General features: G+C 44.5%; 1 protein-coding gene across 1 annotated transcript in view; it reads right to left on the reverse strand.

Moving 5' to 3' along the window:
• The window catches only part of EFHC1 (EF-hand domain containing 1), a 50455-nt gene that overhangs the window by 15285 nt on the left and 22776 nt on the right, over positions 1-12394 (reverse strand). The window contains exons 5-7 of the mRNA XM_075554066.1: positions 11109-11301; positions 7327-7547; positions 1433-1573 (exon numbers count right to left, since the gene is read on the reverse strand). Coding sequence (XP_075410181.1) covers positions 1433-1573; positions 7327-7547; positions 11109-11301 — 555 coding nt within the window. The remainder of the gene's footprint in view (positions 1-1432; positions 1574-7326; positions 7548-11108; positions 11302-12394) is intronic.

Here is a 12394-nt window from a genome sequence, read left to right on the forward strand (position 1 = left end):
AACTCTTTATGGGAGTAGAAAGCCTCATTTTCCTACCCGGGAGCAGCTAGTGGTGTGGGACTGCTGACGTTGGAGTTAGCAGCCCAACTGGTGAAGAAAAGTTACAGTCTCAGAAACTCAGTTCTACCCTATCCTACAGGGTCACGATGAGTTGGCAGCGACTCGACGGCAGTGTTTTCTTAGAAGTTTTTTTTATTATTAGTGCCACAGCGTCCAGTGTGCCAGAGCAGAACTGGCGTGTGCTGCTCCCCAGGCTGGAATCCTTACAGGGGCAGATTGCCCGGGCTTTTCTTCCTCAGAGCAGCTGATGGGTACGAGTGCCAGCCTCCCAGTTCACAGGCAAGCACTTACTTATTGCGCCACCAGCTTCCCCTGATTTTGCTGGAACCCCTTCCCAGTTAAGGCCTGTTTCAGATCGTTCTTAAATCCATTTGTCAACCCATTCAGGCTTAGTTCCACAAGTGCCCTCCACCCCAACTATGATTGCCAGAGAAAAGAAAGTTTATTAGTCGCCTGTGTTTTTATTTAACTTTTATTTTTTCAAATACATGTGTCTAGTTCCAAGAGTCACTTGACCCGCATCGCCCATTCCTAATTCCCATTCCTGGAAGTCATAGGGAATGACTTATTTTAATCTCGGCTATTGATGTCCATCTTCCCTATTCTCATTTCATGTTTTTGGGATTTTTACACATCATCCTTTGACTTTCGATCAGAAATTTGCCTAAGATCATGCAACTAGTAAGCAGAACAGACAGGGTTTGAATTTATACCTCTCAATTTCCAAATCCCATGCTCTTAACTGCTGGTGGTAGGACCTCTCAATTGGACTATCTACTAACCCACGATGATTTCATTTATTGTATTTATTGTGAATAAATATATATCAAGCTAGAGATGACAGGCATTGCTGAACACAAGGCAGCTATCCTCCCTACCCTCAAAGAAACCAGATACTATAAAGGCAATACACAGTACATACATAATGCTATAAAAAAAAAGTCAGCCTGTCACAATTTAAGAAAGAGATGAAAGGTGTCAGAAAGCTTGTTGAGGGACATGGCACTAGAGTTTGGTGATGCTCGGAGTATGGCAAGGGTGACCCAGCGGCCCAGCACGCAGCTCAAAGGCCATCAGTTGAAACCCATCAGGCAATCTGTGGGAGAAATATAAGGCAGTCTGGGTCTGCAAGGACTGACAGCCGTATCAACCCCATGGGGGCAGTTCTACTCTGTCCTTTAGGGTCACTCGGAATTAGAATCAACTCGGTCGCAGTGCCTGGGCTTTGGGCTAACCTGTCTGGTGATTCCATCAAATGATCCCTTGACCAACTTCACATACCTCTAAGAAGTTCTCTGCCACAGCTTGCCAACAGAATGCACAGCTTACACCGAGGCAGGACAGAATGTGTGTGCACAGGAGCGACCCTTACCATGGCAGCCAAGTAGCGGAGCACCTTATTTTCATTCAGGAGCATTTTAATGACATCTTTTTTCGGAGCTTTTGGAACCAAAGCAAAGCAATTCTGAGCAGAATCTTCAATGAGTCCGAAGCCATTATAGGGAGGTAACTCCTGGGGACAAGAGGGAAGTAAGAAGCAAAGTGGATGACATTAAAATTCCATTAAAGGTCTCTGGACAACTCTTTAAAAAAAAACACTGGAAAACATTCAGATCTAGAAAATATTCAAAGTAATTCCTATGCACTCTAGTGTAGTTAGAAAAAAATATCACGTCACATACTTCTCCCCCTTTTGATATATGCATTTTATATTATGCTCAGTGGTTACAGGTGTGGCAAATGATGTGATCCTGCTACAAAGGATGCCCCACCCAAGGCAGAAATGACTGCTGATGCTGATGCCCTTGCCTGGTCTCACCCGCATCCAGCCGTGGCCTAGGTGGTCACTGCAGGAAGCCCATGGGTCTGTCTGCGGCATCTTTGCCTCAGCCTGGAAGATCTGGAAAGACTGTTCTTAGTTCAACTAATCTCTCTCTCTCTCTCTCTCTCTCTCTCTCTCTCTCTCTCTCTCTCTCTCTCTCTCTCTGTGTGTATGTGTGTGCTGGAGCTGAGGGGCAGGGTGGTCAGGATTTGGTTCCTGCTATTTTTCCTCATGTTTACTTCCATTATCTTCAAACCTTTTATTTATTTTTGTCTCACAGAAAAGGGATGACAGTCATACTTTCTTTTGGGGGGGGGCTGTCTCAGGGATGACAGTCATACTTTCTTTTGGGGGGGCTGTTTCTTTTGGGGGGCTGTCACACAGACTCTTTTCCAATTTTCAGATGCAAAGGTTACTTGGTAACTAGCATAAAAGCATCAGACGCGTGTATGGGTTCCACACGGGTGTCATGAGAACATCGCTTAGGATGCTAAGATTTACTTGCCTGAAAGCAAGTCCTTCAGACACAAAGGTTTCTCTCCCATCCCTTGTCCATGCTGGACAGACCTCAGCAGGGTTCTTCTTCTCTGACTCCTGTTTTGTTTTTATTCTCAGTGCACTCAACTAGAACCATACTTTCTCACTTGTACATACCTTCCCAAAATTAAGTGTGTGTGTGTGTATATATATATATATATATATATATATATATATATATATATATATATATATATATATATATACACACACACACACACACACACACATTATATTCAGGAACTTGAACATTTGGACTATATGATTCTACCCATAATAGGTTATTGCTCCAGCAACCAGCAATTCTACTATATTCCTCCAAAGGATGTGTCGTTTTCTTTTTTTATTAAATACTTTTATTGGGGGCTCTTACATCGCTTATCACAATCCATGCATTCCTCCATCATGTCAAGCACATTTGCACAGATGCTGCTATTATTTTCAAAGCATTTTCTTTCTACTTGAGCCCCTGATATCAGCTCCTCATTTTCCTCCTCCCTCCACAAAGGACATTTCTTTGAACACTGACCCATTACCCACTTCCGAGGCTGGAGTTAACGGATCAGCACTACTGGAAGATGGCTGGTGGATCCAACAGGGGGCTAAATTTACTCTGAGTGCAAAACCACTTCTCAATGAACACACAGGCTGCCATGGACAGAGGGATGTGCAGGCTAAGAACACCTCATTCTACGTCTTTGAGTTCTGTAGACTTGGCAGGAACTGCAGGGTGGCAGAACCTGACCTTGGTCTGCACCCACACAACACACCATGGGTGCAGTCGAATCTGGGAGTGGACGTATGGTGGAGGGATTTTGAGACAGGGAAGTTGTGGGAAGTTTCTGGGCCTTCCTCTTAAATGATTGTTGTATTTGAAGGGGCTTATCCTAGTTCTCTAGCGATGCTGTAACACAATTTCCACAAGTGGGTGACTTTAACAAGTGGAAACTGTGCTCTCACAGTCTAGGAGGCTGGAAGTCCGAGTTGAGGGCACCAGCTTTACGGGGAGACTTCCTCTCTGTGTCGGCTCCAGGGGAAGGTCCCCATCTCTTCTCAACATCAGTGAACTGGCACTCCTTGGAGATCTGCATGTGTCCTACTGAGTTTTCTCCTGGGACTAAGAGGTTCTCAGCACAGAGACCCCAGTTCCAGAGGGTATACACTGCTCTGAGTTGCTCTCCCTTGGTGGTAGTGACGTCCCTCCTGTTTTGCCTGTGCTTGTGTGGGAGTCGAGCAAACGTGTGACTTGAGTAAGGGCAGCACTTGAGTAATACCTTCTTAGAAGTTGGTGACTCCAGACCCACCCCATGCTAATCCTCCCGAATTAACATGTGGATGTTAGGATTGACAGCACATTACAACATAGAGGATAATTATATCGGATCGCACAGTGAAGAACAACCACAAAATACTGGGAACGAACCATGGCCCAGTCAAGTTAACACATACTTTAGGGAGGCATCAGTCAATCTATGATAAGTCCTATAGCCGCATTTTCCTGAATCACACTTCATTTCTTCTACCTGCAGTGAAGACCTTCCTTAAATCCCAGTCCATATGTCTAGGGTGCTTCTCTCACTCCAAGCTACTAGCTGAGTCCTGCTCTAAATTAGATGAGCCACTCATCTGACTGTGGTCGTCCAAATACTCATGCGCCCATCCACTAGATCTTACACCCAGGCTCCCCAGACAGGTCGTAGACACAGAATCCAAACTCCTAATCATAGCTTTTCGGGTCAGCCCCAGAGCAGATTAGTTCTCCCGCGTTTTCCTACCACCATGTATCCAGATGGAACCAGGCTAAGAGGGCTCACATCTGCTAATTGCATGCACATTTATTTATTTCTCATATAGAAGGTCAGCTTGCCCACCTTGATCTAGGAGTGTTTTGATTCATGAGTGTAGCCAGTTCATACCTTCCTCTTCCCCTCACCATTGGTCAGGGATCTTTCTAGTCTGCTAAAGCTTCCCAGGCCTGGCTGCAAACTAACTGGTCCAGAGTTAAAATGAGTGAGGTAATGGCCGAGCTATTTGCTATATGGTAGGTGGAGCTCTACTACTTGTAACTGACAACGACTTCCAGAGAGAAACTTCCATATTTGTAGTAGAATTATTTACTGTGGAGGATTTATGGGAAATGAACTGACCAAAGGCTATGATTAATGTGCCATCTGTACGGATTTAGATTTGGCTTTATTTTACAGAGTGACTGAGACTGGCCAAAATAAACAAAGAAACCAAAAATGGTTCTGTCCTCTCTGTTCTTTACCCTATTTTTCTCTTCTTTTTCTTTCTGGCTTTTTTTCCCCCCTGAGAAGGTAAGTTTGGAGGAAAAAGATAATTGTGATGTAGTAGGGAATCACAGATAATCTAGAAATCAAAGATTTCATCTGGTCCAAAGTTGGAGCAAAGTCTTTTAACTAAGAAAAGTGCACCACTAAACTGCAATCGTTCCCCATCCTACTTTCTCAAGTACTGATTAGGTAAAACCCATTCATTATAAGATTGTTTGTCGTTCAACAGAATAGTCTTTGTACCAATGTGACAGTGGGCTTGTCACTTAAAGTACTTATCTCAGACTATTCAAGGTATAGACTAAAATATTTGACCCATATCTAGAAGATTAACATAAGAGAACTATAGTTACCAATTGAAAAATATACTTTGAAGCCGTAGTAATAAAAATGTGTGATACTGGTATATAGTTAAATATATATACCAATAGAATAGAATTGAGAGTCTGGAAATAAAATCATACCTTTATAGCCAGTTAGTGTTTGGCAGGGGTGCCAAGTCCATTCAACAAGGCAAAAACAGACTCTCTGACAAACGGTGCTGGGAAAATCATCTCCACACGCAAAAGGATGGAGTTAAACCCATACCTCAGACTGACAATCAACCAAAACTGTACCAATGGATGTAAGAACTACAGCCATGTGACTTTTCAAAGAAAACTTAGGCATACACCTTCAATATCTTGTTTTTACAATAGAGTCATAGACTAAATACATGAACAAAAGACAAAATTTTTAAAATTGACCTTCACCAATATTAAAACCTTTTATGCATAAATGGACTTACAACAAAATTAGAGGACAATCTACAGAATGAAAGAAAATATTCGGGAAACATATTTGATAAGAGTTTCATATCCATAACTTATAAAGGACTACTACAAATCAACAAAAGACAACCCATACACATGGTGCCGACTCCCATATGACAGGAATGGCCTTGTATTCAGACAGAGCGCATTGGAGGTGGACTACCACAGTTGTAGCGAGCTGAAAACGTGACAGACAGCTTGTCGTTTGGTCTCTCTGTTAATCCAATGTACTGTTTCTTTCACTTTTCAATATTTTATGCTTTTTTTTCTATTGACGTTTTTCTGTTTTATTCTGTCATTGTGGTTGGGCTTTTTTGTTTGGTTTGCTTTTGATCTTTGTGTGTTTCATGCATAGGGGGATGGCAGGGACCCTGATGGCATGCTGGTTTGGGGCTGGACTGCTCAGTGTAAGGACAGCAATTGGAAAGCACCTGCCGCTGCTCAGGATCGACTCAATGGCAAGGAGTTTTGAGGGGCGTGATGGGCGGGTTGTCGGGAATTGGGGAGCTAACAGCAAGGTGTACACGGGAGGTAAGAAATACCCTAACATTGATTGTGGTGATGATGATACAACTCTTCTGGATATGAATGAATCACTGAAATATGCACTGGGTGAATTGTACGTCAATAAGGCTGTTAAGGAAAGAGACAGCCCAGTTTAATAACACAAAAGGAATGTGAGAATACGGTTCCCCAAGAAGAGAGAGGATGGCCTACGTGCACAGGAAAAGTTGCTCATCGTCATTATTAGGGAAATGCGTTCAAAACCACGCTCAGAGACCACGTCATACTCCGGGGATGGTTCTTATGAGAAGAAAACGAACCAGAAACAGCCAGCGTTGACAGGCTACGAAGAGATGAGAATCCCCGTGTACTGCGGATGGGGGTGTAAACTGGAGTGGCCTCAGTGGAGTGCAGTTGTGCAGTTCCTCTAAACAAGACACAGAATTAGCCCAGGACTCAGGAATCCCACTCCTCTAGACGTCCCCAAAGGCTTCAAAGCAGGCACCCAAACAGACATCTTCCCCCCACCCTTGGTGTTTACAACAATAGCCCAAAAGACAGAAAGCATCCAAGTGGCCAGCGAAAGATGCATGGATCAGCCCACAGTGGCGTCTCATTGGAAGAGTCACTGGGCAAACAAATCGGTGTCTGGGGCTTCTTCTGGGGATGCTGGGGGTGGACCTGCTGGAATGGGCATCCCCGGGTAGCTGCTTGGGACCATTCCTCTGCTGCCGGGGCTGTGGGGGGTGCCCTGGGGCCTGCTGCTTAGCAGACCCTTCATGCTGGCGTGACTGTCAGCCTCACTCCAGCCTAGCCCTCTGCCCACAGCCACAAGCACAGCGCGGGTGCTGGAAAGAGCCCAGGCACACTTGAGCACTTCTGTCTCCGTGACCATGCGTCCCTGGGTCTTGCTGCACTCACGGTAGGTGGCGCTGCTGCTGCTGCTGCAACACAACTCCTGGCAGACCGGGCAACTCGAGGACAAAGGTGGGCAGCCGGTGGCAGAAGTGCCTGCTGCGCATGGCATCTCCCAGGCACTGCGCTGTGCAGCATGGCTGGGGCAAGTAGGTGTGGAATCTCAGAATGGCAACACTCGGGGGTGGGGGGGGTGGCACCCTGGCCCGGGAAGTGGGTGAGGCGGGCATTCGGAGCTGGGTGAGCTCAGGCTAGGCCAGGTCTTGCAGATACTCCTTGAATGCCCTGCTTTGTCCATTTTCTAATGTGATTGGATTTCCCCCCGAAGTCTCTCCACCGCAAGATTACTTCTCTGAGCCTGCCCGCGGCAGGGCCCCATTACCTGTGCTACAGGAGGCGGTTCCTTCTTGCTCACGTCAATGTGTGGTAAGTCGGAGATGCCGAACTTTTCCTCGTAATACCGTCGCGTAAACGGGTCACAATCGTAAATGAAGAACGTTCTCCCAAGGATAGTGATTGTTTTTCCGACAATGAAGTCCTTGGCAGTGTACCATTCCAACACTTCCTGGTCAGAGATTTCCAGCACGCACTGTGGGAAGTTCGCTAGCGTCAGATAGGGGAGGCAGAAAGCAGTCGTGAGTGAAGGCACGGGCGAGGCAGGTGTCTTTATGTTATTTTCCCTAGTCGTTTTACGGACACATAATTCACATATCATCTAATCCCGTGGTTCAATCACATTAAGAGGAGTTGTTCAATCACTACCATCATCAGTGTTAGAGCATTTTCTTTTTTCTTGTACTCCTTGCTTTACACTCCCAAGTACATCCCCCACCCACCACCCACCAGACACGCTAGAAACCCTTTATCCAGTTACTGTTTCTTTAGCTTTACCTATCCTGACCTCAAACACAGAAAAACATACAAAACAAACCAAGCGAAGAAACCACCAACAATGACGAAGCAAAACTCAGACAACCCTCAATCAAAGAGCACGCAGAAGAGAATGATAGGGAGAGCCACTGTAACCTGGGCCCACAGGGAGATCCAAGGCCGGTGTTGAATTTTAACTGAACCGTCTCTGCAATAATCCACTTCCCAGGGACTCTGCGTGGGAGCAAGGCCACGCACACCCCTGGTCTGTAGTCAGAGGGGAGTCCCGACTCTTGAGAACCTGAGCGACTACAGTCTTCCATTTGGTCCGATTTGGTCAGACTGTGTCCCCCAAGAGTCTGAGGACTTGTGTCTCCATCTGTTGACTGGATGGAGAGGGCTTTTGTTAGGTCTTTTTCCATATTCAGCTCCAAATATCACTCAGAGTTATTAATCTGAGAATTGATGCTCAGCAGAGTTACTATATTGAGAGAAAGAATGAAATTATTTCAACACACAGTCGCAGATCTCGAAGGGACTCAAGTTATTTGGGTGGAAGGCTATCACTAGAACATTAGTGTCAGTGTCACAGGCCTCCAGGAAGGCAGGAGCAGAGCACACTTAGCAGCCAGACCCTGGGAAACTGAGGCACGGTCTTGCATTTAACTTGCCCAGTAGATCCCCTCAGAAGCCACTATTTTGATTGGACATTAAAAAAAGGAATTCTAATGAGCCTAAGAAAAATGTATTACTGAGAGACCTGGTCGTCAGCCATTCACTAACCACACAGCTGTGTTCAAACATGTGTGTTTGAGATAAGCCTAGAGTTGCTCTGAGTTGGAGCTGACTTGCCCACACGGGACAACAGTAGAGATGGCCTGGAGCCCTGGTATCGTGGTGCTTGATTCACTTAAAAATGGAAAGTTGGTCTGGAAAGAAGTACAGGTGGAACATTCCTCTGAAGGCAGCGAAGTGAAACGTCTTGTCTCCCACACTGTTGATAAGCTATCTGCAGACAGCCATCGTTCTTAGCAAAGGAGACGGTACGCAGAAAAGAGGAAGACCCTCGGTGAGACGGAATGGCGCAGTGGCTGCAACAGTGGACTCAATGGTTGTGGGCACGGCGCAGGGCCAGGCACTAATCTGTCCTGTGGTACACGGGGTCACGATGGGTTGAAACTGACTTGGCACCACCTACCAACCACAAAGAGAAACGACATTCTGAGATGGGCCACTAAGTGGATTCAATGTGCTATGAGGGACAAGTATATTTTATGACCTTACTTCTAAGAAATATCTAGAAGCAGCAAATGCCCCAAGATAAGAATGGATTAGTGCTTGCCAGCGGTGGTTGAGAAGGGGGAAAGGACACTACATGTCTGTTGAGCACGTCTGGGAAGTGGATAGTGGTGGTGATGGCTGCACATCATGATGCATTACGTGTAACATATTTTAAATGGTCAATGTTTTGTTGTGGCTTCTTTCTGTCACCGTATAAAATAATAAAATCACAGCACACCTACAATCAAGCAACAACAAAATGCACGCTATGATTGCATCCCGAGGAAGGAGATTAACATAGGGAAAGAGGCAAATGGAAGGAAGCATTAATTTCCATGATTTTAAAATTAGGAGAGTTCACACACAGAAACATAAGTTTCTTGGCTTTCTTGAGTGAATACTATTACTGGTCTTACCAGTCTTTAAGGGTCGAAAGCACTGTCCTGTGAGAATTCTGTTGGAAAATGTTATCCCATCCACCCTATATCCCAAACCTTGTCCCTTCAGCTTTCCTTTTGTTCCCCAAACTCAAAGAACATTTAAAAGTAACATGACTTGCATTCCTTAAGGATGCCCAAACTGCTGTTTTGACACCATGTAAATCCAAGGGCACAGAATTCTTTGGGAAGGTTAGAAAATTGTAGGCATCTCCTTCAGAAGGATATAGACTTAGATGACGGGCATGTGGAGAAAGAAGACTCTCACATGTTGATATTTTGGGTGAATAAAAGGTTCCTCCTTTTGTAGCAATACTTCTGGACCTACTGTCCTAAGTGTATACTGGTCACTGTTTCTCCATCATCTGCTGTAGGGACCTGGTTTGTTTCTCCTTCGTGGCTGGTGTGAATGATGCTGCAATTGTATGGGTGTACAATCATCTGAATGCCTGCTGCCGAGTCTTCCTGGGTGGACACTTAGGAGTGGAATTGCTGGGTCATATGGGAATTCTGTTCCTAACTCTCTGAGGACTGTGTTCAGTTTTATGGGCACATATGTTATGTGGCATTGACTACAATGAGCATATGCATCTCAATTTACTTCTTTTTAATACTCAGGATTATATATTATATATTTTTTAAGATCAACCCATTTGCTTCCTGTGCATATCTAGTTTGTTGCTTTTAACTATCACAGCATGTTAAACAAGATATATTGCCTCCAAATCTTGTCCATCTACTCTCCCAGAGACAGAAATCTCTGACCCCTGGATTAGACATAACACTGAACTTTTCCAAACATTTCCAAGCACAAAAGAATAGGCTGAAGTTAGCCTGCATGCTGACAATTTGTTGATAACCTCTAGTCTAGACAAACCTCTTTCTCAATACCCAGACTGTCTTCTATCTTAGTTTCCAAAAATACAGTAAAAAGAAAATAATGGATGAGAGTGTTCAGAGAGTTTTGTCAGTCACCCAAGCAGGAGAGATGTCATTATATGTGACCCAGAGGCCATTTGGTAAGAAAATTAAGCCTACTTATCCCAGGGAAACACTGGTGGAAGGCAGATGTCAATTGCATGGTGTTGCATTCTCACTTCTATTTTAAACCAGAAAACAAAAGAGCAGACATTGACTCAGTGGTGGCCCCACCTCTCTGAGTCGCATACTGGCCTTTTCCAAGTTCAGGAGATCCCACATAGAAACTTCCAGTTTAGAGAGTACTGAGCAGAGAAACAGCATCGGATAAGCAAGTTAGCTAATGCTTGGCTGCCCACATATCCTCGAATGAAAACAAGCCTCTTTTAAAGACCTGTACTAAAATGTTCCAGGTTAGCAGTCTTGCCTTACCCTACTTTAAATGAATTTCCCACTGCTGTCCATGAGCTGGGTATCAGGCATCTCCACCAGACCATCTCTGAGATGAGCCCGCACCAAGGGGCAGGCAAGGAGGGATGGGAAAGGAGTTCTCTGAGCACCTCAGAGGACCTGGTGGGAGCCTCCTGTGTGACTATGTAGCTCCTCTGAGATCCACAAAAGGTCCCAACTATCAGAGGACAAGCTGAATTAAACATACTTGCATTTTCCACCAAAACCTTGGGCAGGTGCTGGCGGTTTACCAGGAGTGGGAAAGGATCTCGCCCATTGTTCCGTTCATGGATCTCCCGAATTTCCACCGTATCATCCATAAGATAGTAGTGAATGACATAGGACCGGCATTCACCAAACATGTTGTCCGTATCATCCCAGATGGCGTAGAATCGGAGGACCTTGGAAGAACCCAAAGTTGTGTCTTAAGAAACCGGTGGAGAGGTTGCCTAAGCTACTTTGACATTTCTATATCAGACAGTGATGCCAAGATTAGTTGGGAAATCTATAAACTCATCTCAGACGGTGGATTGGAAAAGACAACATTGAAATTATGTTCCAGCTGGAAATCAATAAACAATACACTGTAAAGTTTGTGCCAGGAAAGATGAGTTCACTTTGATCCAAAGCATTAGTCAGTGAAAAGAGAAACTGAACCAAACAGCAGTGGGTACTTTATAGAGTGTTTTACACGAATTAATAAAGGCCTACGTGAGCATTTGATATATAATTAACATGGAAAAATCGTCATTCATAATCAGCCTTATTTCACAGGCATCTTTCACCATCGCATCAGCTAGTCTTCACGTGCGTGGAATAAAGTGTGTGACGGCTATAAGGAGATCCGTATAAAGCGTGCTACTGATCGAGAAGACGGTCTGGACCCAAACTTGTCACGTTGCTAACAGACTCAGGAAGTTGCCGGTGATGTCATTCTCCATTTTCTCGCTCCCTTTGGGAAGGAGAGGAGAAGACTGCGATGTGCCAGCCTACGTGGAGAGGATCCCAAGACTGGGGCGGAGTTGGAAAATGCCCAGAACGTTCTGTCCTGATACATCAAAATAGAGTCCAGCAGGGAATCCTCAGCAGTGAGATTTCTGTGAAGTTATTATATTAATAGAAGTCTGTATCTACTTATTCTGGGAACTTTTCAATAACTCATTGAAGGTTTCTCCGCAGATTCTATGGGATGAATTCATATTTGGGCAAAAGAAACGGTGAACTGGAAATACAAAATGGAAACAGATATAGCTCGGAAATTAGTTATAAATTTTAAAGTTTGGTAGAATTCACACGACTTAACTCCATAATCTTTTTTTAAAAATATTTTTAAAAATAATAATTTTAAGATAGTTTTGTTGGCCTGTAATTCATGTCTTTTATTTCTACCCCACTTTATCCAAAGGCTTAAATTCTAGATGGAATGTTTGAAAACAGATCTCAATCTAAATAGCTTGTCGGTAAATACATATGTCATAGGAAACCAGAAAGGCT

This window comes from Tenrec ecaudatus, chromosome 7 (genome assembly GCF_050624435.1).
Source record: "Tenrec ecaudatus isolate mTenEca1 chromosome 7, mTenEca1.hap1, whole genome shotgun sequence".
NCBI classification, from domain to species: Eukaryota; Metazoa; Chordata; class Mammalia; order Afrosoricida; family Tenrecidae; genus Tenrec; species Tenrec ecaudatus.